The sequence below is a fragment of the Phyllostomus hastatus genome, unplaced genomic scaffold (genome assembly GCF_019186645.2).
Source record: "Phyllostomus hastatus isolate PE091 unplaced genomic scaffold, TTU_PhHast_1.1 phas_scaffold_78, whole genome shotgun sequence".
Lineage (NCBI taxonomy): Eukaryota > Metazoa > Chordata > Mammalia > Chiroptera > Phyllostomidae > Phyllostomus > Phyllostomus hastatus.
The window spans coordinates 15,452,550-15,476,982 of NW_025334041.1; the positions used below are offsets into that span (position 1 = coordinate 15,452,550).

At 41.7% G+C, this 24,433-nt stretch overlaps 1 protein-coding gene across 1 annotated transcript in view; it reads left to right on the top strand.

Annotated features, from left to right (window-relative positions):
- The window catches only part of RAPGEF5 (Rap guanine nucleotide exchange factor 5), a 222,077-nt gene that overhangs the window by 70,676 nt on the left and 126,968 nt on the right, over positions 1–24,433 (top strand). Inside the window, exon 7 of the mRNA XM_045827622.1 lies at positions 19,211–19,259. Coding sequence (XP_045683578.1) covers positions 19,211–19,259 — 49 coding nt within the window. The remainder of the gene's footprint in view (positions 1–19,210; positions 19,260–24,433) is intronic.

Consider the following 24,433-nt stretch of genomic DNA (forward strand, 5'->3'; position numbering starts at 1 on the left):
GACCGTCTGCACAGAGAATAAAAGGCTGTATGTTTTACTGGGGAGCGGGGGAAGAATTTGCCAACAAAAGGCCACGTTGTTGACTTTTCATGTACCGGATTGCAGTATTTTCACTGTGTTTTTTAAAGCCCCAAATCAGAATTGGTAATTGCCTTGTTGGCTGAAGAAAAGCACATGCCTGTCCTCACAGAAAAAGCTGGCTGTGGTCACTCATCATGGCCCTTCAGTTCTGAGGCTTGAGCAGTCCTTCACAAAAAACACCCGATGCTTGGCTCTCTGGGAACTTCTCCAGCCTACCAGTGGTTCTCTAATTCTGCTTTAACTGTCTCATGGAAACGGTAGTGGCTGCAGACCGTGCTGGATCGGGTTATGTATGTGAATGAAACTGGCGCTGTTCAGTTTTACACATCAGGCTGCCATCAGGGCACAGCCTCAAAGTTAAAAGTTGCCCTTTTTGTTTTTCTTAAGCACAGCTTAGAAAGGTAATTTTTGACTAAATACAGTGACTGGTGGTCTAAAACTTCATGCAAAGTAGAATCTTGACAGTGTGTTAAGAAAAACTGTCTAGCGTGAACTTTGCAGCTTAGTTTTACTTATTTATCTTTTTTATCAAAGTATAATTGACACACATCATTATATTAGTTTCAACATAATGTCTCAATATTTGCATATATTATAAAATGAATCACCACACTGACTTTAGTTAGCATGTGTCACCATATATAGTTAAAGACCTTTTTTCTTGTGATGGGGGCTTTTAAGGTCTATTCTTTGGTGACTTTCAGATACTCAATGCAGTGCATAATTAACTAAAGTTACCATGGTCCGCATCACAGCCCCCTTGCTTTATTTATTTTTATAAGTGGAAGTTTGCTCCTTTGACTCCCTTCACCCATTTTGCCCACCCCTCACCCAGCCTCTGAATAATATTCCATTCTTTTTATCCATTTATCTGTCAGTGGATACTTAGGGGTGCAGATGTCTTTTCTAGTTAGTGCCTTCCTTTGCTTGGATATATTATCTAGGTGTGGAATTGCTGGATCATGTGGTAGTTGCGTTTTTAATTTTTTGAGGAAAGTCCATACTTTTATCCACAATGTTGCACCAGTGTACATTCTCACCAACAGTGCACAAGGGTTCCCTCTTCTCTACATCTTTGCCAACACTTATTATTCCTTGTCCTTCTGACAGTAGCCATCAGATGTGCAATGACATTTCATCATGCTTTTGGTGCTCGTTTCCCTGATGATGAATGATGTTCAGCATCTTCTCATATCCATTAGCCATCTGCATGTCCTCTTTGGAAAAATGTCTATTTAGATCCTCTGGCCATTAAAAAAATTTTTTGCCCTTACCTGAGAACATGCTTATTGATTTTAGAAAGGGGGAAAGGGTGGGGAAGAGAGGAAGAGAAACATCAACATGAGAGAGAAATGTCGATTGGTCCCCTCTCATACATACCCCGACCAGGAACCAATCTCACAGCCTAGGTATGTGCCCTGACCAGGAATCAAACCCATGACCCTTCCATTTATGGGCCAGTGCTCCAACCAACCAAGTCACATGGGCCAGGGCTCTGCCCATTTTTAAATTGGATTTTTTTTTTGTTTTTGTTTTGTTTGTTTTTTGCTGTTGGGCTGTATGGATTCTTTATATATTTTGGATATTAATTCTTTTCAGATATATAATTTGCAATTATTTTTTTCCGTTAGTACATTGCTATTTCATTTTGTTGGTGGTTTTCTTTGCTGTGCATAAGCTTTTTAGTTTGATGTGGTCCCACTTACTGATTTTTTGCTTTAGATTCAAAAAAGTCATCATCAAGACTAATGTAAATGAGTTTGTTTCTCATGGTTTAATCTAGAATTTTTATGGTTTCAGGTCTTACATTCAAGTCTTTAATCCATTTTGAGTTAATTCTTGTATATGGGTTAAGATAGTGGTCTAGTTTCATTCTTTTGCGTGTGACTGTCCAGTTTTCTCAATACCATTTACTAAAGAGATCATCTTTCCCCCATTGTATATTCTTGGCTCCTTTGTCATACATTAATTGACCATATAAGCACGGGTTTATTTTGGGGCTCTCTATTTCATTTCATTGATGTGTGTGTCTATTGTTATGCCATACCATACTGTTTTAGCTACTGTAGTTTTGCAGTATAGTTTGAAACCAGGAGTATGATGCCTTTAGCTTTGTTCCTGTTTGTCAATATTTCTTTGGCTATTAGGGGCCTTTTGTGGTTCTACAAAAATTTTAGTGTTGTCTGTTCTGTTTCTGTGGAGAGTGCCACTAGAATTTTGTTGGAGATTACATTGAATCTGCAGAGTATGCTGTTTAAAGTATTGACTAGGCACTAGTGTGGGCAAAATCCTTACAGAGGCACCCCCCACGGCCAGATACCATGTTGAACATTTTATATGTGTGCACACACATTCTGTTCAACTTCACAACAGCCCTAAGAAATAGGTGGCGTCATCTCTGTTTTATAGCTGTGAGAGCTTGTGGAGGTTATTTGCCCAAGGCCATCCATTCATAATAGAACAGAACAAAGCCATAATCTAAACACAGAATTTTCTACTTCCTAATTATGTTCTCTTAACTACTGTGGTTCATTTTTTTCATAATGTAATATAGTTATTGAGATATTTTTTGGAAGCAGCAAATACATGTAAGGTGTGGTCCCTACACCTTTATCAGGAAGACAAGTACTTCTTGAAAGTTAATGTATAAATTGATTGGCAATTGGGCACCAAAAAATTGTGGTATATAGGCAGCGAACTCAAGAACAGTAAGAGAAAGCTTCATTGAAGAGACTGGACTTGAACCACCATTGCAATGTCAGGTTCTGAGCAGGTGATGAGGAGGAGGGTATATACTCTAGCTGTGGGGTTCATAGTGTTCAGGCAGAGGAATGAGAAAGTACAGTAAAAAAATAGCGAGTAGACCCCGCCACCCCCCCCCCCCCAAGTAGAGAAGGCCCTAGTTGAGAAAGTGATGAAGCAGACATTGAAGAGAGATGATGGGTTGGAGGTGGGGAGCCTGGCTGAGAAGCTGCTGAACACCTAGTGTGTAGTGGGTTTTGTGGGAACCAAAACAGACCAGTTCAAAAAGGAACACAAAGAATTTTTTAAAATCAATGGAACTGGGTATAAAGGTAGAGGAGGAGTCAGATGACTAAAGTTCTGAACTTGCTTGAGTGGGAAAGTGATGATACTCAGGAAGGTGAGCAAAGTATGTGGAAGGTGAGATGACATATTTTTGGGCAGACTGAATTTGAGGAGGTAAGGACAAAAAAGTACTCGGGAAATGCCTGGAGACGCGAATCTGGAGTTCAGAGAGGTCGGGGCCGAAGCACTGGGAGTCAGCACAGAGAGGCCGTCCACTGCGGAGCGGAGCGGAGGATAGAGTCCCGGGCAGGAGGGCAGTAGGGAAGTGACAGTAGGAATGACTTCTCTCGAGAAAGTCAGATTCCAGAAAGCCTATATAAAAAAGGGATGGATAGCAACGTGTTTGCTGTATATGTGGCTGAAGTCACCTTCCTAGAAAAGTCTCCAAGATAAGAGACTGAATAAATTGAGGTGAGGTGCTAGAGTAGTGGTGTTTATGCATGAGAATTACCAGCAGAGGAGAAAATGTCATCTCTTCCGTTGGCCCAGAATAGTGAAAATATCATTAAAGGGAGATTGAGGACCTTGAGTCTTAATTCTTCCAATGGCGTGACCTTGGTTGTGGCAAGTCTCGAGTGGTTAGACTAGACAGTATCCAAGTTCTAAAATTTCTTCAGTCATTGCATAAACATTTAAGAGACTGTTGTGCTTTGGTCTTTATGATGTAATTGTTCCTATTGATTGTGGTATGAAAACTCTGGAACCTGGGTGTTAACACTTTGCAGGAAGGGAACTATTTTCATACCTTACTCAAGTTAATGATTCTCATCTCCCAGGACCCAGAACGCATCCATTAAAGGGAAGCGAAAGTGACGTCTGTGTTGCAGCATTGCTGAGGGGCTGCTCAGGGTGGGTGTGGTTTGGGGGACACTGGAATGGGGGCAGCAGTGATACAGGTCCCTGTACTGTCTGGTACACTCACCTCTCTTTATTCAAGTTTGGGAGTTTTGTAGGTGGCTGTCTTTCAAAAAAGCCCTCCTGTCTTTAACCCCCATGGTTTATGTCTTTGTCCCAGGTTGGGTTCATCAAGGGAAACACCCTGTCATCTAAAACATAATAATTCCTGAAATTCTACCCTGGAAGAAAACATAAGTGAGTTTTCATAGGAAAGGAACATGAGAAGGTAGTCCATGTGCAGAAATTTTTAAAAAATGTCTTTATGATCACGTCAGATTTGCAGTTGTTGAATTTATACAAACAGGAATGATAAAAATGTCCCAGCCATGATTCTGGTGATTTTCAGCAAAGAGCCACCCTCCCAAGTGCCTGGTGTCCACAGACCTAAACAACAAAACTCTGTAAGAAGTTTTCAGCTTATGGGAAAGGACATGGATACAATAGAACCTTCTGCTGTATAAGGTCTACGGAAACACTCTGGATATTATCATCTGGAAACCATTTCTCTGTTGCGCATGCGGTTTCTGCCTTAGCACTGTAGCTCCCTTTCTAATGTCTTCTGACCCTACAAGTTTTGTTGCCTTGAAAAGTTTCTCTTTTTCTTTTGCTACAAGTCTGTTGGTTTGGTAAAGCTGGTGGGCTGAGAAGGGCCCTTGAATGACAGCCTATGTGCTCCCATTCTTGAAGTCCTGGGCATGATTTTATTTTATTTTTAAACATGAATTCTTCCAGCGTCCGTGACAAAGACAATATTCAGAATTGATAATATGGCTTTGATAGATTTGTGTTACAATGTAGGACAAACAAAATATAGGGAGGAATTTGCAATGACCTAAGTGTTGCTTTGAAAGCTATAGTCCTTAGGATGTAAATTTTGGAACTATGTTAAACTTTGAGGCATCGCAAAGAACTGAGAGTACTTGGGAAGCATCCAAAGACAGGAAACAGAACCACAGATATCCCTAGATGGGAGACCAGACTGATTGGAGACTTTGCATCTCTTGCTTCCTTAAAATCAGCATCCCACGCCATCCCTGTTAGACTGTTTCTCTTTCTTTAGGATAATTTTCCCGATGGAAATTGTAGGGATAATAGAACAGAAGCATCGTGTCTGGGCTTGAGTGAAACTTGTGATTTTTTTTGTCCACACAGTCTAATTGTCAAACCACTGAGGTGATGTGACTTAGGCTAAGATGTGAATTTTACATACTAGATGCCTACATGGTGGCATGGTTACATCAGAGGCATTTTTAAAAGGACGGGGGACACGTGTTGTGGTACCTTGTGCTACTTGGTCCTGTGGAATCCACCGTCACTTGGATGGTGGGGATGGTGGTGGAGAGTTTGTGGCCAAACCTTGAGAGACGAATTAAAATTATAAATCAAGAATTTAGAATTTAGGAAGAGATGTCTGTGGGGATGAGAGCAAAATCTGATACTCAGGGATCACTTAAGTAGACACTCTTACACCCTCGTATTCTTTCTCAGAGCTGATTTAGTTTATAATTTTCATCAGTTTAAAGATCTCCACATATTTGTGCTGTGTACCCTCTCTCATGTTCTTTGGTTCATCCAACTCCAATGTAGAACCCAAGCTTCTGGTGCTTTTAGTGGTATTTTCTAAAGTTCTTCTCCTGGGTCTTCCTTCAGGTGCATTGAAGAAAATCTGGCCCAAAGAAAGAGAAATAATCTGATAGGGATTGTTTGGGATGTTGTTTTAAAGGAAGCAGGAGATGAAAGTCTAGGCTCAGTTTTGATCTCCTATTTGAGGATATCTGTGTTCCTGCTTCCTGCCTTTGGACGCTTCCCAAGTTCCCCTCCAAGAAACACCGCTGAGCTGAAAAATCTTACTTGCCAATCACACCCAAATTACAAATGAAGGTGCCCGCTCTCGGTTCTGGAAGGTCCTGCAGCACATGGACCCCTAAGAAAAGAAACAAGCTGTGCCTTTGATGAGAGTGTGGGAGAAAAGAAGCCGGCTATGGAATTCCTTTCTGTGTTTCTCTAGAAAGAAAAAAAGAGAGGTGATTATTACTTACTGCTGCACATTGTCAAGTTCACAAAAACATTTTCCCCCACTCAGTGTCCAGCTGTTGTGATGTCACCCCATCAGTTTTCACGTCAGTCATGAACTTGTTCTCTCGTATCTCGAGTATTCTTTCTAGGTTAAGTCTTGTTCTCATTTTTGCCTCATTTGGGATCCTGCTGAACAGGTTAACTAAGGCCTGCACTTAACTCAGACCTTTGATTTTTCTCCCAAGTCGTCTTTTCCTTGTAGTTCTCTAAGAGAAAAGAGTACTGGCCACAGAGGCACAAGGAACCACATTTACTGAACAATCACTGAATGCATGCACTGTGGAACTCAAAGATGCCAACTTTTTTTTTAAGATTTTACTTATTTATTTTTAGAGGGAAGGGAAGGGAAGGGAAGGAGAAAGAAGGAAAGAAACATCAATGCGTGGTTGCCTCTTGAGCACCCCCTAGTGGGGACCTGGCCCACAACCCACTCATGTGCCCTGACTAGGAATCAAACTGGCAACCCTTTGGTTCGCAAGCCCTGCGTTCTATCCACTGAGCTACACCAGCCAGGAGATGCTAACTTTTTAAGATTCTCTATGTTGTCAGCCATCTCTTTCCTCTATGGCTGGTTCCCATATTTTGTTTTCACTCATGTAAACCTCCTCTTCTTTGCCATGCCTCGTCTTTCACCTGAAGTTTCAGTCATTTTTGTTTAGGGCTGCGTCCTTGGGATGTGTTTGTCCCCTTTCTGGGCCCAGAAAGCATATACCGTGGCCAGGATTCCTGTGGTTTGTACCTGAGGAGTCTGCAAGTTGGGTTTGATTCATTGGGGAATTTTTTTTCAGCAGTCATATCTGAAGATAACAATGACAGCTTTTTCCATCAGAAACTTTCCAATTGGTACTGGTTCAGCAAGGAGAAATAGCACAGGATTTTGGTTTTGATGACTCTCAAAGAGTTAGAATTGTAGAGACGTAAGCGACTGCGTGCCAAGTTAGCAAGGCCTAGAAATAATCTTAGGTTAGTCAGCGAGGGGAGCATCTGTCACATTTAATACATGATGAGCACAACCTAATGATGATTTTTAACACATTGAGAAATATGGTTTTTTAAAACACCGAAACACGAGTTTCCACTCACCTTTTACCCGGCTGTCTGCCTCTTTTTTTCCTGGGGAATGGAGAAACGGAGTGTCGTTAATCTCCCTTTTCTTCATCTGTCACAGACCTGAGCAAGCATGTTGCTGCAGAGAATCAAAGGAAGTCACTCCCTCGGGGAATGACTAACCTTCTGTCTGGCTGCCATGGGATCGTGAACATCTTGTTACCTTATATTTCTTATCTGCAGGGAACAAAGAATTCCTGCTTGGAATCCTTAGCCTGGCTCCAGCTCTTCCAGTGGCTTAAGAGCTACTGGGTGATTGGAGAAGGGCCAGCTAGATTGAGTTTTTAGAGAAAGTGTCAAGTGAGACCCTAGAAGACAGATCTGGTTTCGAGGAGCGTTTAAAAAGCACCAGAGGATTGTAGCACATTTCTGATATAGTATTCCTCATTCTTATTTTTTTATAAGAAGTCATGGGCTGGTTAGTAGCTTCCTTCCTCAGCGACAGTGTCCGAAGGGCCTTGGGCTGTGGACCGTAGGTCCCTAGGACCATTGGAGAGCTGTTTCCCTCCGGAAGGGTCACAGTGACACTTCACACACCTGGGGCTGCCAACACCCGAACAGACAACTGAATGGAATATTTCTGTCCTTTTATCAATTAAAGAACACATGTACATTCTCTATGTCTATTGTATATCAAAATGACTTTTTCATCCTGGAAATGAACCCCCAAATTACAAAAGATGTAGATGTACATACAAAACTTTTAAAAATTAATTGCTAGGTTGCCATCTCTACTTCCAAGAAAACCTCTGCACCTTCCCAGATTATGTGGCAGTCTAATTTATATCTAGCTTTGAGAATTTAGTTTGGCGAGCAGTATAATGCCTGCTGATTTGCTACTGAAACAAGTCCAGTGTGGGAACATTCATTTAAAAGCATCTGTGCAGGAGCCTGTGATTGCATAGAAGCCATTCAAGAACAAAATGTGTCTCAAGGAATCCTTTGTGAATAGGGGAAGAATGTGTGTGTGTGTGTGTGTGTGTGGACATGCACTTGTGTGTACACACATATGTATACTATGGTATTTGGCTATCTCTTCCCAGGATGAAGGAAATTAGTTTGAGATGCAATACACATAGAAAACAATGACATTTTTAATTGACAAGGAATAGACATATGCCCTTCTGCTATTGATTAGTGTATTGCCAGTCATGAGTTTGTGAAGTGTTACTGGGAAGTTCTGTGAGAGAAGCTGAACGAGCTGTGAAAGGATGATCCATGAACATTTCACACTGGGCTGCTTCTTTGTGCATTTCTTTAAAATAAAACTTCTTATAGCTGCTGCAGTGAAATGTGATTTTGCATTCTTAAGTAAATGTTAAAGCTTGATGTGCATATTGCAGAAGAACCTGGAGGCATATAAAAAAGTAAAAATTACTTAAATTTTTTGGTGGTGATGAAATAAGGTAGATTTTCAATGTTTTTATTTTTTATTTTGTTGTAAAATTTAGAATATAATGAAATTTCATGTGACTAGTGGGTAAAAATAGAGTGAATTCTGTTCCTATATTCATAAGCGTCAGAATGGTGGTGAACCTGGTGGGGAGCTGTCACTACTGGGGACTATGCTTTGCAGTTTTCTTTTTATTGATCTGACACTCGATTGTTTAACTTGGACTTAAAGACTTTACAATTTTTAAAAATCGCAGAACAGAAAAAATGCCCATAATGAAACCACTCAGAAATAACTTCTTATTAACATTCTAGTGTTTATGACTTTCTAGGCCACTTTTCTTGTGTGTATATTTTTCTATTACAAAAACAACCCTTTTATTTTGTGGTCTGTACTTTTCATGTCATTTATAGATTCACATTCTATGATTTACCATTTCCCTATTTTTGAATATTGTGGTTATTTTTAATCTTTTGTTACTATAAACAGCACAGAGATGAACTTCTGTGTGGGTAAGAGAGGGAAAAGTCTTGCTTGCAGATGTTATTTTATTAGCCTGTTGATTCCAAACGACCACGGGAGAACTGGGGAGGAGGCCAGGAATGACTGACACTCCGCGGAGTTCTCGCCCCGCCCCGCGCAGGCGCTCTGCGGTGCTGCTCCTGCAGGCGGCCTCCCGGCCTCACGTGGCAGAGCGCGTCCTCCCTCCCACCAGGGAGATGAACCTTTCCAGGCGGCGAGTAGGAATTAGAGAGTCCACATTAATTAAAAATAACAAAACTTAGGGTTCAGAAAGCAATTTTCACATTATCTTCACTGAAAACATGTTATAGTTACTGAATGGGTCTCCACAAATGGGGTTTAAGGTTTGATTACAGAATTTTTTTTAATTTAAAGAATTTATGAAATGAGACCTGCCAAGTTATATAGTAAATAACATTTTTATTTTTAACCTGTTAGGAATCATTACATACTGGCAAACGTGGCTGTGCGGTTTAGCAATTTATAATTCATTTAGACTGGTTCTGAGGTTTTCTGGTTTCATTATGTGCACTCAGAAGTATGTGAATTCTGCTAAAGATTTTACAACAGTTAGACCATTTTCCCAAACCAGACTCTCTTAGCAAGTTACTCTAAGGCCCTGAAAAGGAGTTGAGGGATGTTTTCTCAAAAAGGCTCTGAGGACCTGTGCTACTGTTCTGTGGTAGGTCGACTGGCCCCCCAAAGATGAGTACCCCAATTAGTGCCTGTAAATGTCACATTAGATGGTAAAAGGTGCACTGCAGATGTAATTAAGGCTGCAGACCTGGATTGTCTGCTTGGATCCAGTCAAATCCCACAAGCCCTTTAACGCTAAGAGCACGCTCTGGCAAAAGTCAAAGAGAAATGGCAGAAAAGAAGGCATGATAAAAAAAGTCCCAGGCATGAGAAACATTAAGCATCCTATTGCTGGCCCTGAAGAGGAGGAGCTCACATGCACAGAGAGGCCTCTAGGGGTTAAGGGCGGATTCCAGGTGGCACTCAGCCAGGAAGCAGGCACCTCAATAGTACAGGTGGATGCAAGCATAGTTTCCTCCCAAACCTGAATGAACTTGGAAGCATGTGCTCCCCCAGAGCTTCCGGAAAGGAGCACAGCCCTGCCCATCCCTTGATTTTAGCCTCCCAAGTCTTTTTTTTTTTTTTTAGGATTTTATTTATTTATTTTTAGAGAGGGAAGGGAGGGAGATAGAGAGAGAGAGAGAGAAACATCAATGTGCGGTTGCTGGGGCTATGGCCTGCAACCCAGGCATGTACCCTGGCTGGGAATCGAACCTGTGACATTTTGGTTCACAGCCCGTGCTCAATCCACTGAGCTACGCCAGCCAGGGCTAGCCTCCCAAGTCTTTTAAGCAGAGGATCCTGTTGAACCACACAGTGCCTGGACTTCTGACCTCCAGAAATGGGAGAGGATAAATGGATGTCTTTTTAGGCTGCTAAATGGGTAGTAATTTGTTATGGCAGAAGTACGAAATTAATACACATTTCGTATTGTTGAATACATACCCACAATCTCTTGATTCATAAAATATAAAATAACAGTTACCTCTTGAATGTCAAAAGCTGCCAGGCCACAGCTAGCTGTTTGAAACCTTTGAAGTTTCAAAGTGAATTTTTAAAACTAAAGTTGGTCCTTTCTTACATTTATAAAGGCTTCAGGGTTCTGTGAATGTAAAAACTTATTTTTAAAGTAAACTTAAACAACAAGGACTTGAAGCAGTGTTCACACCTTTGATGAAACATATTGGTCCCTTTTATGCCAGTTGCATGGGGGGCGGTTGCTAGGTCAGTGGCATGTAATAAGCAGAGGTAATACTGGTTGTCAAGGAGTTTGTTTATAAGTTAGGTGGCAAGAAGGGGCTTAAACACCTGAAATATTAAGGCAATTAAGGACTGGATTGTCTTCTGTTTATTTTATTGTTAAGCTCAATTGTATTAACTATAATAATGCACTGATGGTGATGATGGTGGTGATGATGATGATGATAGCTAATACTCAGAAAGCACTCACTCTGTGTCCGGCACCATCCCAGGTGCTTAGGTATTAACTCAGTTAACTCAATGACAGTCCTATGGGCTGTGACTCCACCCCACCGCTGGGATCCTAGAACTTCTTTCAAGGTTGGTGTAAAATAAACAGAGGTTTCCTTCTCCTGTTTTAGGCTGTTGGATCTTGAGTTTTGAATCTTGTTTTCCCGGGAACCCCTCCCATGTTGGCGATTTTTATAGATAGACTTTCTAGTTGGAAAAGGTCTTACTTGATATAGATTCATCGCAAAACAGCATTTCTAATATGAGATTCCTTCAAGCTTCTTCTATAGGTTTGACCCTCTACAGGCAGGTGACCCCAATGGTGGGAGATCCCTCAAATATGTGGGACCCAACTAGTGTTGTGGTTAAACATTTCCATGGCTGAGAAGTTTACCTCCAAAAAGCACACTGTTTGAGAAAAGGCATTTTACTCTGCAGGAGTGGCATGTAATACTATGGACTAAGAGGTATGTTAAGATATGAATTTCCAAGTTATGTTATGCCTTTAAAGATACTTTCTTAAATCTACTATATTATGTAAATTCACTGGAGAATCATTTAAATGTCATGTAAATTGAAAACACTCTGGGCTTATCAGAAAATGAAAAAAAGGTAATGATGTAAACATAATCAGTGTTTTATTTCATCATTATAGCAAGATCAGAATGTCCAAAACATACTTGTTCCCTTAAAACACATTTCATTTTTATGCATTTTTTATTTGTCAAGAAGTCAGCACTGAACAGTAATGGTGTTGGGGAAATCCCAGATCGGGAGTGGCGAGAGCAGCCCTGGGGACTAAAGGAGCAGATACACCCACTTTTTGGAAAAGACGTTAGTGTTGTTAGCTTGCTGTCTGCAGGGTTTTTGTTTTGTTTTGTTTTGTTTTTCCAACCAGTACATCTGTAGATTTTCCTGCTCCTTGTGCCATAAAATTTATGAGATTTCCCCAACCAGAAATGGCCTCCCACAGTTATTTTTCATCTCTTTGTTAAAGTTTGCACCACCTCTAGCTCCATTGGGTGGATTAAATGGCTTTAGCATCGCCAGCTGTTCATTTGCAGCCTGACAGAGATCACCGCCCCCTGGAGGCTCGTGCTTATTCTCTTTTGATAGAGGATGATTTGGAAAAGAAGCGTTCGTAAACAAATCTTCAGCAGCATGCCTTGGTCTGGGTGCTTCTGACATTTGCCTTCCCAAATGAAGGCCGGATGTTCTACTGAACCTCATGTACTCAGTGGACCCTTTCCACTGTGGACTGCTCCCATTGTGTGAAAGTTCTGAGCACTACACCAGGCCTTTTTGCAGCTTCTTCCCATTGGCCTGAATTTTACCTTCAACCTTTTAAATATTTGAAACCAATGATCATGTTCCCCCTATGTCTTCTCTTCTCAGCAGCAACCACAAACACTTCGAGTGTGTTCTTGAGCACAAATATGTGTATCAGGGGTGGTAACAGGGGCCAGGGGCAGAATGATTAATAAAGGAGTTCATTTCAATAGGCTTATAATCTGCTATTGAAGAGCTCCAGCTAACAAGGCGACTTCACTGGCCTGTGATGGTGTTGTAACTGAGGGGAGGATAGAATGCTCCTGGAGTATGGGGAGGGCTCCACTCAAGGGAAGATGGTAATAACTAAGTTGGCACTTGCAGGACAAGAAGGGGCAACCACACAAAGGTGGGAGGTGGAGAGGCACCCCAGACGGAGAGGCAATCCTGTGGAAAGGCCCAGAGCAAAAACAGAGCCTGGCTTCTCCAGAGAATTGCAAGAGGGAAAGGAGAGCCTTGGGGGAGAGAAGTAGCAGCTAGAGAGGAACAAGAACAGCGTGGAGTGTGTGCTAGCGTGGAATCCCTGTCAAGAAGAGAATGGGTAGCAGTGTCAGCTCCTGTGGAGAGGACACAGTAAATGAGGACTGCTGCCACCTGTCACATTTAGCCACAAAGTGGTGGCTGCCTCCTGGTTGTCCTCCTGTGCATACTGCCTGCTCCCCAGAAACCTAAACAAATGGTACTCCCAGCCAGATACCATCCACGTGTTGGTCTTTCCAGAGTCCATCATTGTCTTTGTGTGTGTGACCTGAATGTCATTCTTCTGGTACAATTCCTAACAACACAGTTATCATTCTAAGTAATCCAGTTGCTGTTGTTAACTCTTACCTTGCTTGTGACCCTCTGAAAATTATCAGATCTTTTCAGCTTGACCTTCTGTCCAAGCAGATGTATGCAGGCGTAGCAGACTTAATTAAGAGGCTTAGAAACCTAAATGTAGGACTCTATTCCTGTTCATCCTGTTACGTTTGGGGCGCTTGTACAGATATTAGACTTTGAACAGTCAGGTATGAGCTAAGTTATAATGAATTAATAGGCATATTTGTGTGTATTCACATAAGAAAATTTTAAAATATCCCTAGCCTTGAAATAGATGAGTAAGCATCAGCATATTTTATCCTCCCAGCATGCTGAACAAACATGTCTTTGATGTGGTGACAGCAATTACTGGGAAAACAACTATTTGTTAAATGAACTATTAGGTGGAGAGCCGTAGTGTCTAGACAGATGTTTACATATCTTTCTTAATTTCTCAATTATTGCTTGACATTGACAGGTAATTGCAAGATTATCCAGGTGTCAGATGTGTGGCGATATTACAGAAAATAATGAACTTGGAAATAGGAAAACAGGCTTCCGCGGAACAAAGGAAATTGTTGGTTAGCCCATGGGTATTCAAAGGGCAAAAGTCTGGCTATGATCCCTGCTCGGTGTGTGTTTTATCTGAGAGTACGTTGATGACTTTAACAAGCATATTTATTTGTTTTTTTTTTCCCTAGAGTGTTTAAAGTCCTTACTAGCTTAAAATTTTGTAGAGGTAAAAATGAGTATGTTTGGGAATAAAACAGGAAAGAATACTGGACTATGTTTCTTCTTATATTTAATTTAAGAAATGAGAAAATGGGTTCTGTGTTTTAAAAAACATCTCTATCATGGTATCAAAATGTAAGGTTTTTAAAGAATTAATAGTTTACTAAAAAACCCTTAGGAAATGTGTGAATTGGTGATTCTAGGCAACATCCGTTTGTGCAGACCACCCTCTAGTTAGCTGAGATGTTGGCCACTATTGGTCTGTCCTCCAAAAATGACCTTCGTTCTCTCCAGCTTCTCACTTGGCTTCCCAGGGCCTCTTGCTCCCTGAAGCCTGCTCACATCTTCTCCGTTGACCTTCCTCATGGAGATGCTCCCGGCGCTGAGAGTTTGCAGTTCGCTCATTCTGCTGCCTCTTGAGTCTCCGCGTTGATGCAGAACAGTTTTGGGGGCATTCAGAGTTTGAGGCTGAAGGCACTCTTAAAGTACCAGAGAGAAAAGAAGACCGAATTCTAGAAATAAGAAGGGCTCTTGTGCCTGTTGGATTGCAGGGTTATGTTGTGAACAGCCCTGCTGGTTACTGAAGTTAGAAAAACCAAAGCGATCCCACATGTTTTTGATGGGTAGCAAGGGGAGAGGGAAATTTTTGAAATACAGCTTGTCCGTCCCTGGATTATCCTCTATTTAGACATTTATAAGAGCGAATATACCCTAAACTACAGATGTGTTTTGCATTATATAGTTTTTTTATACCGAGTAAACTGCATTTTCAATTAAAGTTTAAGCTTCATGAAAAGCATCCTGGCAATTTTTCTTTTACTTGAGTAGATCGTGCCTGTCAAACTGCTGATAGTAACTGAATCTTATCATTGCATTGGGTTATACATCATTTACCTCATACCTAAAGCAGAATGAAGGCCATGTTCCTTTACAAATAAGTTAAATTAGAGGAGAACAAAATAAAAAGTGAAGATCAATCATCCGTTGAAATGATTACAGGAGTGGAAGATGGGGTCTTGGGGAAACTAAGCTATCGTATTGACTAGCGGAGTGATTCTCAACCCCGGGTACAACCCAGAATCACTAAGGAACCTTTGAAGCAGCAGCAGCAGCTGCAGATACTGATGCCTGGACCTTCCCCCCAGGGACTCTGACTTAGTTGGGGCCCAGGTATCAGTCGTTCTTTAAAGCTCCCCAAGTGACTCTAATGTGCAGTCAGGTCTGAGAACTGCTGAAGTAGGCAGACTGTCCAAACGATTTAAAGAAAGCATTTCTTAGTAGACCTAAGTAGTGACTACACAGATATTTGATAAGAGGAAACATGAGAAAAGGATGAAGGAGAGAAACTTTTAGTGTAAAATTAGTAGAGTCTTACAATCCATTATTCAGTCCTGAAATAGAAAAACGCTGAAAACAAAACCTTTTCATCACTGACTTTTTGAGAAAACACACACACACACACACACACACACACACACACACACACACACCCCCTACTGAACCTATTTATTGGAAAATCTGGAGGTCTTGTCGCCATCCCATTTGGTATGAATAATCATACATTTTATTGCATAAATATTAATGTGCCTGGTTTCTGATTACAAAGTGCTGCCCAGACCTCACTGAGGGTGTGATGTAACTAAGGCACCTTTCTGAAATATATACAGTTTTGAATTGTGACATCCATCTAGCCCCAGGGGTTTCAGATCATAGTAGGGAGGGGTTGTGACAGGGAAGGCCAAGGTAGTAAAGTACTCTGTCAGATTAAGAATGTCTTTCTTCTGACTGCCTAGGCTGCGGCTTAGTGCCCACATCGAATAAGAACAATGGCCACAATCAGACGTGGCTCTTGGCTCTCCAGGTGCACGGCCCTCCAGCCTGATCTGGAAGAGGATTCCTTTCAGTGATGGTCAGAGAGACTGTGGGTGACCAGCAATGCACAAATAGAGGAGTAGAAAAATAACCACTGACCTCTGAAAGACTCTTCAGCATAACCAATGACCCCCAAATGCAGCAGTTTAAAGCAACACATATCTTCGGTCTCAAACAGTTTCTGAATGTCAGGAATTCAGGAGCATCTTATAGCTGGATGGTTTTGCTCGTGGTCCTTCAGGGAGCTATCAAATCCTGGGCCAGGATATGAATCCTCTGAAGGCTTGACGGGTGCTGGTCAATAGTGTTTATCTTTTGATTCCAGCAGGTCTCTCATGGATACTGAAAGGAAATTCTAGTCTCTGCTCTGCACTTGCTCAGAATTTTATTTTTCAATATAAACCTAAGAATTCTTTGCAAAAGAGGCCTTGCATGCTAAAACATCTTGCGTCCTGAAGATTGCTGCTGAGAGCAGCTTATTAGTGGGGAGTGCTCCCTCTTTTGATCTCCATTGTCTTCCCCAGGAAGCTTTTTCTCTCCGCTAAATCTTTTCTATGTTTTAAGGTTGCCTATGCATCCACTGCCTGGGGGTCAATGAATGAGTGTTGATTGCCCTGGATTAGACCGTAAAACGACAATCAGGTCCCTACCTCAGTGGCGCTTCCCTCCAGAAGACAGGCATTAGTCATACAATTGAAAATGATTAAATGATTGCCAGTACGTTCTAAAAAAAAAAGGGTGTGTGTGTGTGTGTGAAGATGCAATAGCAGCTTATAATGGGATATTAACTAATTTGTGTTTTTGGGAGATCAGTGCTTTGTGGTTTGTGTTTCATAGGAAGAATAACCTACCTTTGGGGTTCTGTCCAAGAATCTTTTCCATCCTGGGGCAGTGGGTGCTATTCCACACCCCACCCTGCACAGAACAAACATTCTTCCATTCTCCCAGACCGCAGACGTGCAAGGGATTTAGTGTCCTATGGTAATCTCATTTACTTTATGTTAAAAAAATAAAATAAAACAGCTTAGGTTCCCATTGACCTCCGCAGTTCTTCCTCACTGCCATCTCTCTTCCCCTGCCCAGCTCCCCGAGATGCTGCGCTGGCTTCTTGCTCATCCCATTCCCCCTGTCTCTCCCTGCCCTACATCCTTGAAACGATGTAGTGTTACTCAATGGTAGGAATAGAATACCATCCTTTTCTGAACTATCTGTATTTTGATCCTTATTTCTAATTGGAGAAAGAAAAGCTGAAGATCTCTCCCTGACTGGTATGACTCAGTTGGTTGGAGCATCTTCTCATAAACCACATTGTTGCGGGTTCTGTTCCTGGTAAGGCACATACCTAGGTTGTGGGTTCGGTCCTCGGTTGAGGGTGTAGGAGAGGCAACCAACCAATGTTTCTCTCTTGCGTCGATGTTTCTCTCCCTCTCCCTCCCTCCCTTCTCCTCTCTCTAAAATCAATGAACACATCCTCCGGTGAGAATTAAAAAAAGAAAAGGAGAGGAAAAGCTGAAGATCTCATGGAGAGAATTTCAGGCATGGAAAGCTGAAAGAGGAGGGCAGAGGGAAGAGAGTGGTTTTGACTCTCTGTGAGCAAAGGAAGGAGTCCACAGGCATTGCTTTGCGTCTCTGCGGTCGTTCTCTCTCTGAGCCATGGCAAGGTCCCCTGAGGAGGCCCTGACATCAGGCAGCCATTGACAAGATCCCAGGGAATGTTTACGGACTGTCTCTTGGCCCCACCCCCCAAAATTTGTGACTCTGTGAAGGAGCACAATCCTGAAAAGAGGTGGTCGTACTACAGTAAAACTTATTAACAACTTTAAATATATAAAGTATGCAATAGTTGGTGTCTAATGTTGCTGCTGTTTTCATTTTTTACTACATACACAAGTATCTGTGAAGGTTTTCCTCCGGGCACTCCTCGCTTCTGTCTCCCCCAGCCCTGTTTTCTCCTGTAAGATCCTGAACTGCAGCTTTTCCTGCCAGGAGCATTTTCAGAACTCAGACTTCCGCGGTTGGGGTGGGACTGATTGTCTTCCCATTACTGTATAGTTTTCGGGAGAGAGTCTTCAGGTGTCAGTGAAGCAGCTACATAAGGGTATCCCCTTGTGAATGGCATTCGCACTTGCCAGCCCGGGAAGTGGCCAACCACCTTCAGGGGTGATGATGTCCTGGCTGTTGTGAAAGTGGCCCTGAGTGGAGTCCAGTGTCTAGCCCATTGTGCTATTTCTGCCCGCAAGTGAATGAATAGAAATTAGATTCATTTCAACAGCAAATCTTCTTTCACCTTGAACTTCTGTGTTCTCCCTTTAAAATGTCATTATCAGGACCCCTCCAAACTCATCAACACCACCTCCTCCTCACATCTGAAGGTGCCCATACTTCTAAGCCTCAAAAGCTGTGTGCCGTGGAGGAATGAGCTTGCTCGATAGGGAATTTTTAATCGCCACCAAACACAGATTTCCCAAAGAGGATCTTCTCTAGTTTTCTTTTTCATGTTATCCTTGAAGGCAACTGTGCTTAACATTTCTTTTTTTATTTTTTGGTCTCTTTTATGTTCTTCTTTGAGAAGGCTTTTGAGAAAGGATTTAAAGTATTCAAAGTATGTGGGTTTGGGGAAAAAGAGAGTGAGAAAGCAAAAATCTGGACAAATAAGTGTGTGGGGGTGTGTTATGGCACTTGGGGTTTTTAAGTTTGTCTTGTCGGTTCCCATTGCAACTACCCTGGGAGTTTTTAGGCAGCATATTTCCCGAACTGTTTGCTGTGAACCGGTCAGACTTCAGGTGAACACTTACTGTGTCTGAGGGGCGGTCCAGTTAAGCCAGGGTCACCTTTCTTAATTGTTCTAGAATTCTGGAATAAACTAGAATCTTGGAGGGGTAGATAATAGTTAGCATCTTTGCCAGCTTTTTTGCCTGTTTTAAGAATTGGTTATTTGCATCATTTCTGAATGTTTTATAATTGTATTTTTGAGGTTCTTCCCATCCGTATGTGGCAAAAATACCAATGTTTTATAATGCATGTACTCTGGCAACTGTCTGATTTCTTTTTAAAGTGAGTCAATATGATTATTTGGGATTTTTGACCTGGAATTCCTAAGCAGCGTTTTTCCACATTACCAAAATCAAACAAAAACCCAAAAAGTGGCAGGAAACTTGGCTCTAAATTGCAATAGCTCTTAATTTGGGTTGCCTGTGTAAAAACGAATTAACTGCTTTTGATGGCTACAGTTTTCTATTCTAATGGGCTTTTCCCCTAATATTTTATTAGGTGCAGAGAGAGCTAGCAGCTGTTATCGCTTTGAGAGCGAAGAAGTCTGGTGAGTCGTCTTTCACGGGCCCTCAGGCGGGTTGTATTCTCCAGGAGCATTTCATTTAGCATGTGGTGTGAGCAGTGGAGGGCATCGCAGGAAGTTTTGGTGTCGAATGCAGAAAGATATCGTTGTTTTTAAAGTGTTTTTCTACCATCAAAATAGCACAGGATGTTACACGTGGTTCTTTAAAATTTCTCTGCCTTGCTTTAATGTATTTCACATTTCAAGGAAAATGCGATTTAAAATAAAAAATGTTTCCCGTTCATTGCGACCCTGAAAAAGTCTAGGTAAGAAACAAAGCAAACACATTGCGTTGCCTATTACAAAGAGAGAAGAAAATAACATAAAGTTGTCTTTTTAAAAGATGTATTTTTTATCTCAAAGTACTTTCTTTTAAAAAATAATCTAATTGTGTAATGGCATTTAAAAGCCAGCGTTTCCCATAGGACTGATTGCGTGGATCTCATTCCTAATGATGTGTGGGAAGGGAGCTTTCCAATACGTTTTGAAGGAGAGGTGGAAATTCAGCACGAACTGGAGACTCACTGAGGCAGAACACACTTGCTTGGGGTGGAGGGGCGTCAGATGGGGCATCCTTTGCTATCAGAGGGAGGGGGTCAGTGCTGACGGGAATGACGGACACAAGGGAGATGCTTTCTGGATAATGTCCAACTAGAATAAGAATTTTCAGGCAGAAAGACGTAAGACAAACTAAAAAAGATAATAAATATGAAGAAATAAGGGGAATGGAAATGTCTTAGAACACAGGCCATACATTTTCACATCGTTCTTTTTTCCACTTGGAAACTCCAAGGATTTGCTTTTCTCTCCGTTACTTATCGAATCACGCAGACCTTGGTATGAATTAGCTAAGTATGCATATAGTGATCTTTGCTGATTTGGCTTCTAGAGAGGACACAGGGGCTGGGCGCTGCAAAGGTGAAAAGGAGGATGCAGAGAACACCAGCCTTGAGCCAAAGGTTATTGACCAGAGCAGACAGGTGAATGGAGCCCCTCTGTGAGCAGCGTTAGACTGAGGGTATTCGCGTGGGTAGAGCCCAACATGGGGGGAAGACACACCGATATGAAGGTTGTAGGAGGGAGGGCTTAGAAATCAGTGGTGCTGGAGGTGACTTTGGTTCCGGTAACAATAAGGAGACAAACTTACAGTCTGTACCATTTGGGATGGCAGTGCCTTGGAGGATTTTTTTTTTTCACCTTCAGAAAATGTTAGGAAAATAATTAAAAAAAAACCCACAGTGTGTCATTGCTGGACAAAAACAGAGCAGGCACATACAGACAGGGAGGCTGGAGGAGGGGGTTGCTGGTTTGCAGAGCGTCGGGGGGCGGGAGGCCCCTGACGGGACCTCTGAGCAGAGGCCTGAAGTCAGTGAGGGGGTGAGCCCTGCGGCTCTCCACACGGGAGTGTGTGGACAGAGGTGTGTGAACCATGTTTGAGGAGCAGCAGGGCTGTGAGAGTGGCTGGAGCCAGGTGAACAAGGTGAAAAGAGGTAGGTTTTGATTGTCAGGCTCAGAAGTGTGAACTTTGTGGAGGTGAAGGGAAAGGAAGAGGAGGAAGGCCCATACGTGTTAGAGTGTGCCAAGCCGAAGACTGGGGTGAAGGCAACTGTATTATGCCTTGAAGTGGCTGCAGGAAGTTAGTGTGGCTTCTTGTTACTTGTTCGACCTGTGGAGCTGGGAATGCGAACACAGCTTTGGCAACTTCTGAGGGACAGAGTGAAATGGTCTCTCACACACATACTAATGATGGGACATAAATTCATAGTTTCTTAGGATAGCAGTTCTTCAGTATTCTAGTGTCTCTAACTCCATTACCCAGTAACTTCCTAACTAGTGTTCCAGCTATTGGGCATAATCATCGATGCTTGTAAAGATGCCAGTACAAGCAACCTATTGCATTGTTATTATTCTTAACAATGAGAAATCGGACACCATCCTTAAGGGAAGTGGTAAAATGGACAGATCAGTGCAGTGGAATGTTGAACAACTTTTAACATTTTGAAGAGTTAATGTAGTACCATGTTCAGTGGAAAAAAAATATACAACAAAGATACATTACATGCCTTTTGCATAATGAAAATAGCTTTAATTATTTTTTCTTACAATTATAGCACAGCATGCTCATTGGAAAAATTTTGGTGACGCATGAACATATGAAGAAATTGAAAAATCATGCATTACATTACTAACAGAAATAATCACTATTACTCTTTGCTTGGATAGGTTTCCAGACATTTCTTTATTAATGTGTAGATACTGTGTTATTATGTATTAATATGTAGAATATGTAGAAGTGGACTCATAAGTGCTCTCTCACTTGGAGGTAATTGTATGAGCACATGCAGTTATAAGAAATAATACAGAGACCTCATGAGTCCCAGTTTCCCCCAGGTGGTAACACCTTCCAGAGCTGGGGTACAGTGTCGCAGCTGGGACACCGGTGTGGACCCCGACTGTCCCCATCGCCACACGCTGCTCTTTCAGAGCCACGGCACCTTCCCTCCTGCCCCGCTCCCTGCTTCATCCCTGCAGTCACCGGTTGGTTCTCTGTTTCTATAATTTTCTCATTTCAAAAACATTACATACATGGAATCACACAGGATGTAACCTTTTGGGAGTGGCTATTTTCACTTGTCATAATCCTCTGGAGATTCATTCTGGAGGTTATTTCATACATCAACAGTTCATTACTTTTTGCTACTGAACAGCAGTCTATGCCACGAATGGACGGCGGTACACTTAATCATTTACCATTGAAATGCCCAGGAGTACAACTGCTGGGTCATTTAATAGTGGTATGTTTAGTTTTTTAAGAAACTGCCAACTGTTTTCCAGAGTGGCTGTGCCATTTTACAGTCTCACTAGCGCTATATAAGTGATCCGGGCTCTCTGTATCCTTGACAGCATTCGGTATTCTTACTGTTTTTCATTTGAGCCGTTTTAATAGGCCAGTGGTGATATCTCACTGTACTGTGTATTTGCATTTCCCTAATGGCTAATATTCTTGAACATCTTTTCATGTTCTTATTTGCTGTCTGAATGTTGTCTTTGATGAAATATCTATTCATGTCCTTTGCTTTTTTTGTAGTTGGATTTTTTTTTACTGTTGATTCTTGAGAGTTTTTTTTTTTTTAATATTCTAGATATAGTTCTTTGTCGGATATGTGACTGGCAAATACTTTTTCCCAGGCTCTAGTTTGTCTTTTCATTTTCTTTCTTTTTTTTTAACTATTTTTTTTAAGATTTTATTTATTTCTTTTTAGGGAGGGAAGGGGGGCGGAGAGAGAGAGAGAGAGGGAGAGAGAGAGAGAGGGAGAGCGAGAGAGAGAAACATCAATGTGCAGTTGCTGGGGGTTATGGCCTGCAACCCAGGAATGTACCCTGGCTGGGAATCGAACCTGGGACACTTTGGTTCCCAGCCCACGCTCAATCCACTGAGCTACGCCAGCCAGGGCTTGTCTTTTCATTTTCTTACCGACATCTTTCACAGAAGCAAAAGTTTTAAATTGTGGCGAAGTCTAATTCATTCATTTTTTATGGATCATGTCCTTGGGTTGAGTCTAAGAACTCTGCCTAACCCCAGATCCCAAAGACTTTCTTCTGTGTTTTTTTTTTCCTTACAAGTTTCATAGTTTTACATTTGAACTCATGATCCATTTTGAGTTAGTTTATGTGAGGTGTGAGATTTAGTTCAAGGTTCTTTTTAAATCTTTTTTTTTTTCTTGTTTAGCTTATGACTGTCCAATTGCTTCAGCACCATTTGATAGAAAAAACAACTCCCACTGAGGTGCTTTTGCACCTTTGTCAGAAGTTAACGGGGACATTTGTGTGGGTGTACGTCTGGGTTCTCTGTTCTATCACATTGAACAGATTCCGCTGGTGCCCACAAACACCACGTCTCCGTTACTGGGGCTGCACACAGTCCGCTTTTACAGAGTTCATTTCCATGTCCGTGCCGCAGATCGGCATCGTCATTTTATCGGCTCTACTCTGCTGTTCATTGAATTAACTCTCAGTTGTGCATTTAGGCTTTTATTTTTTTCTGTTTTATTGTAAATAATAATAGAAGGACCTGAGGATATATTCTTGTGCACAAGTCTTTTTGCCCTTTTCCAATTATTTTCTCAAAATACATTACCAAAAACAGAATAGCTAGGTGAAGAGCTAGGTGTGGACAACATTAAAGTTTTGTTTTTCCCATTTAGGACCTTAAGTCACCTGGAATTATTTTTGTATGTGGTGTCAGGTAGAAAACAGATTTTTCTGTTTTCCTTATGCTAAGCCAGTTACCCCCGAAGCGTGTATTGGATCTGATGCAAACTCCACCATATACGAAGTTCCTGTGTGTGCTTGGGCGTGTTTCCGGTTTCTGTGTTCCTGTGGTCTGTCTGCGCCTGCGCCCGCGCCCGCGCCCGTACTATCCTGTCTCAGTGGCCCAGGCGCTGGGAGTAGGACTTCCCTGGGTGGGGTGGGGGCGGAGAGAGAAAAGGCAGTTTTCTTCTTTTCTTGTTTCCTTCGTAGTTTTATTTTGTCAGTCTCCATGAAACCCCTTTGGGTTTTTTCTTAAATACATTGAATTTATAGATTATTAGAGGAATTTGACACTGTGGAGGTAAGTGTTTCTGTCCTTGAACCTAGGATATCTTTCCATTTTTTTTTCAAATCTTCAATATTGTTTTAAAAATTTCTCCATTAAGGTCTTGTGCTTTTTTTGTTTGATGTACTTTGGATACCTTGTGGTTTTGGTTACTATTGTGAACAAACTATTTTTTCTGTCTCTCATTTTTTATAATTGTCCTCATCTCATTCTGTGATGATTTCTCAAGTCTTTGTCTTTTGTGTCGTTTTTCTTAAAATAGATTACTTTTTGGAGAAGTTTTAATTTTTATTTTTATTTTTAAATTCTTTTTTTTTTTTAGAGATTTCATGTATTTATTTTTAGAGAGAGGTGAAAGGAGAGAGAAAGAAAGGAGAGGAACATCAATGTGTGGTTGACTATCATGCGGCCCCTACTGGGGACCTGGCCCACAACCCAGGCTTGTGCCTGGACTAGGAATCAAACCAGTGACCCTTGGATTCGCAGCCTGCACTCAATCTGCTGAGCTACACCAGCCAGGGCTGGAGAAGTTTTTAAGTTCACAGAAAAATTGAGCAGCAAG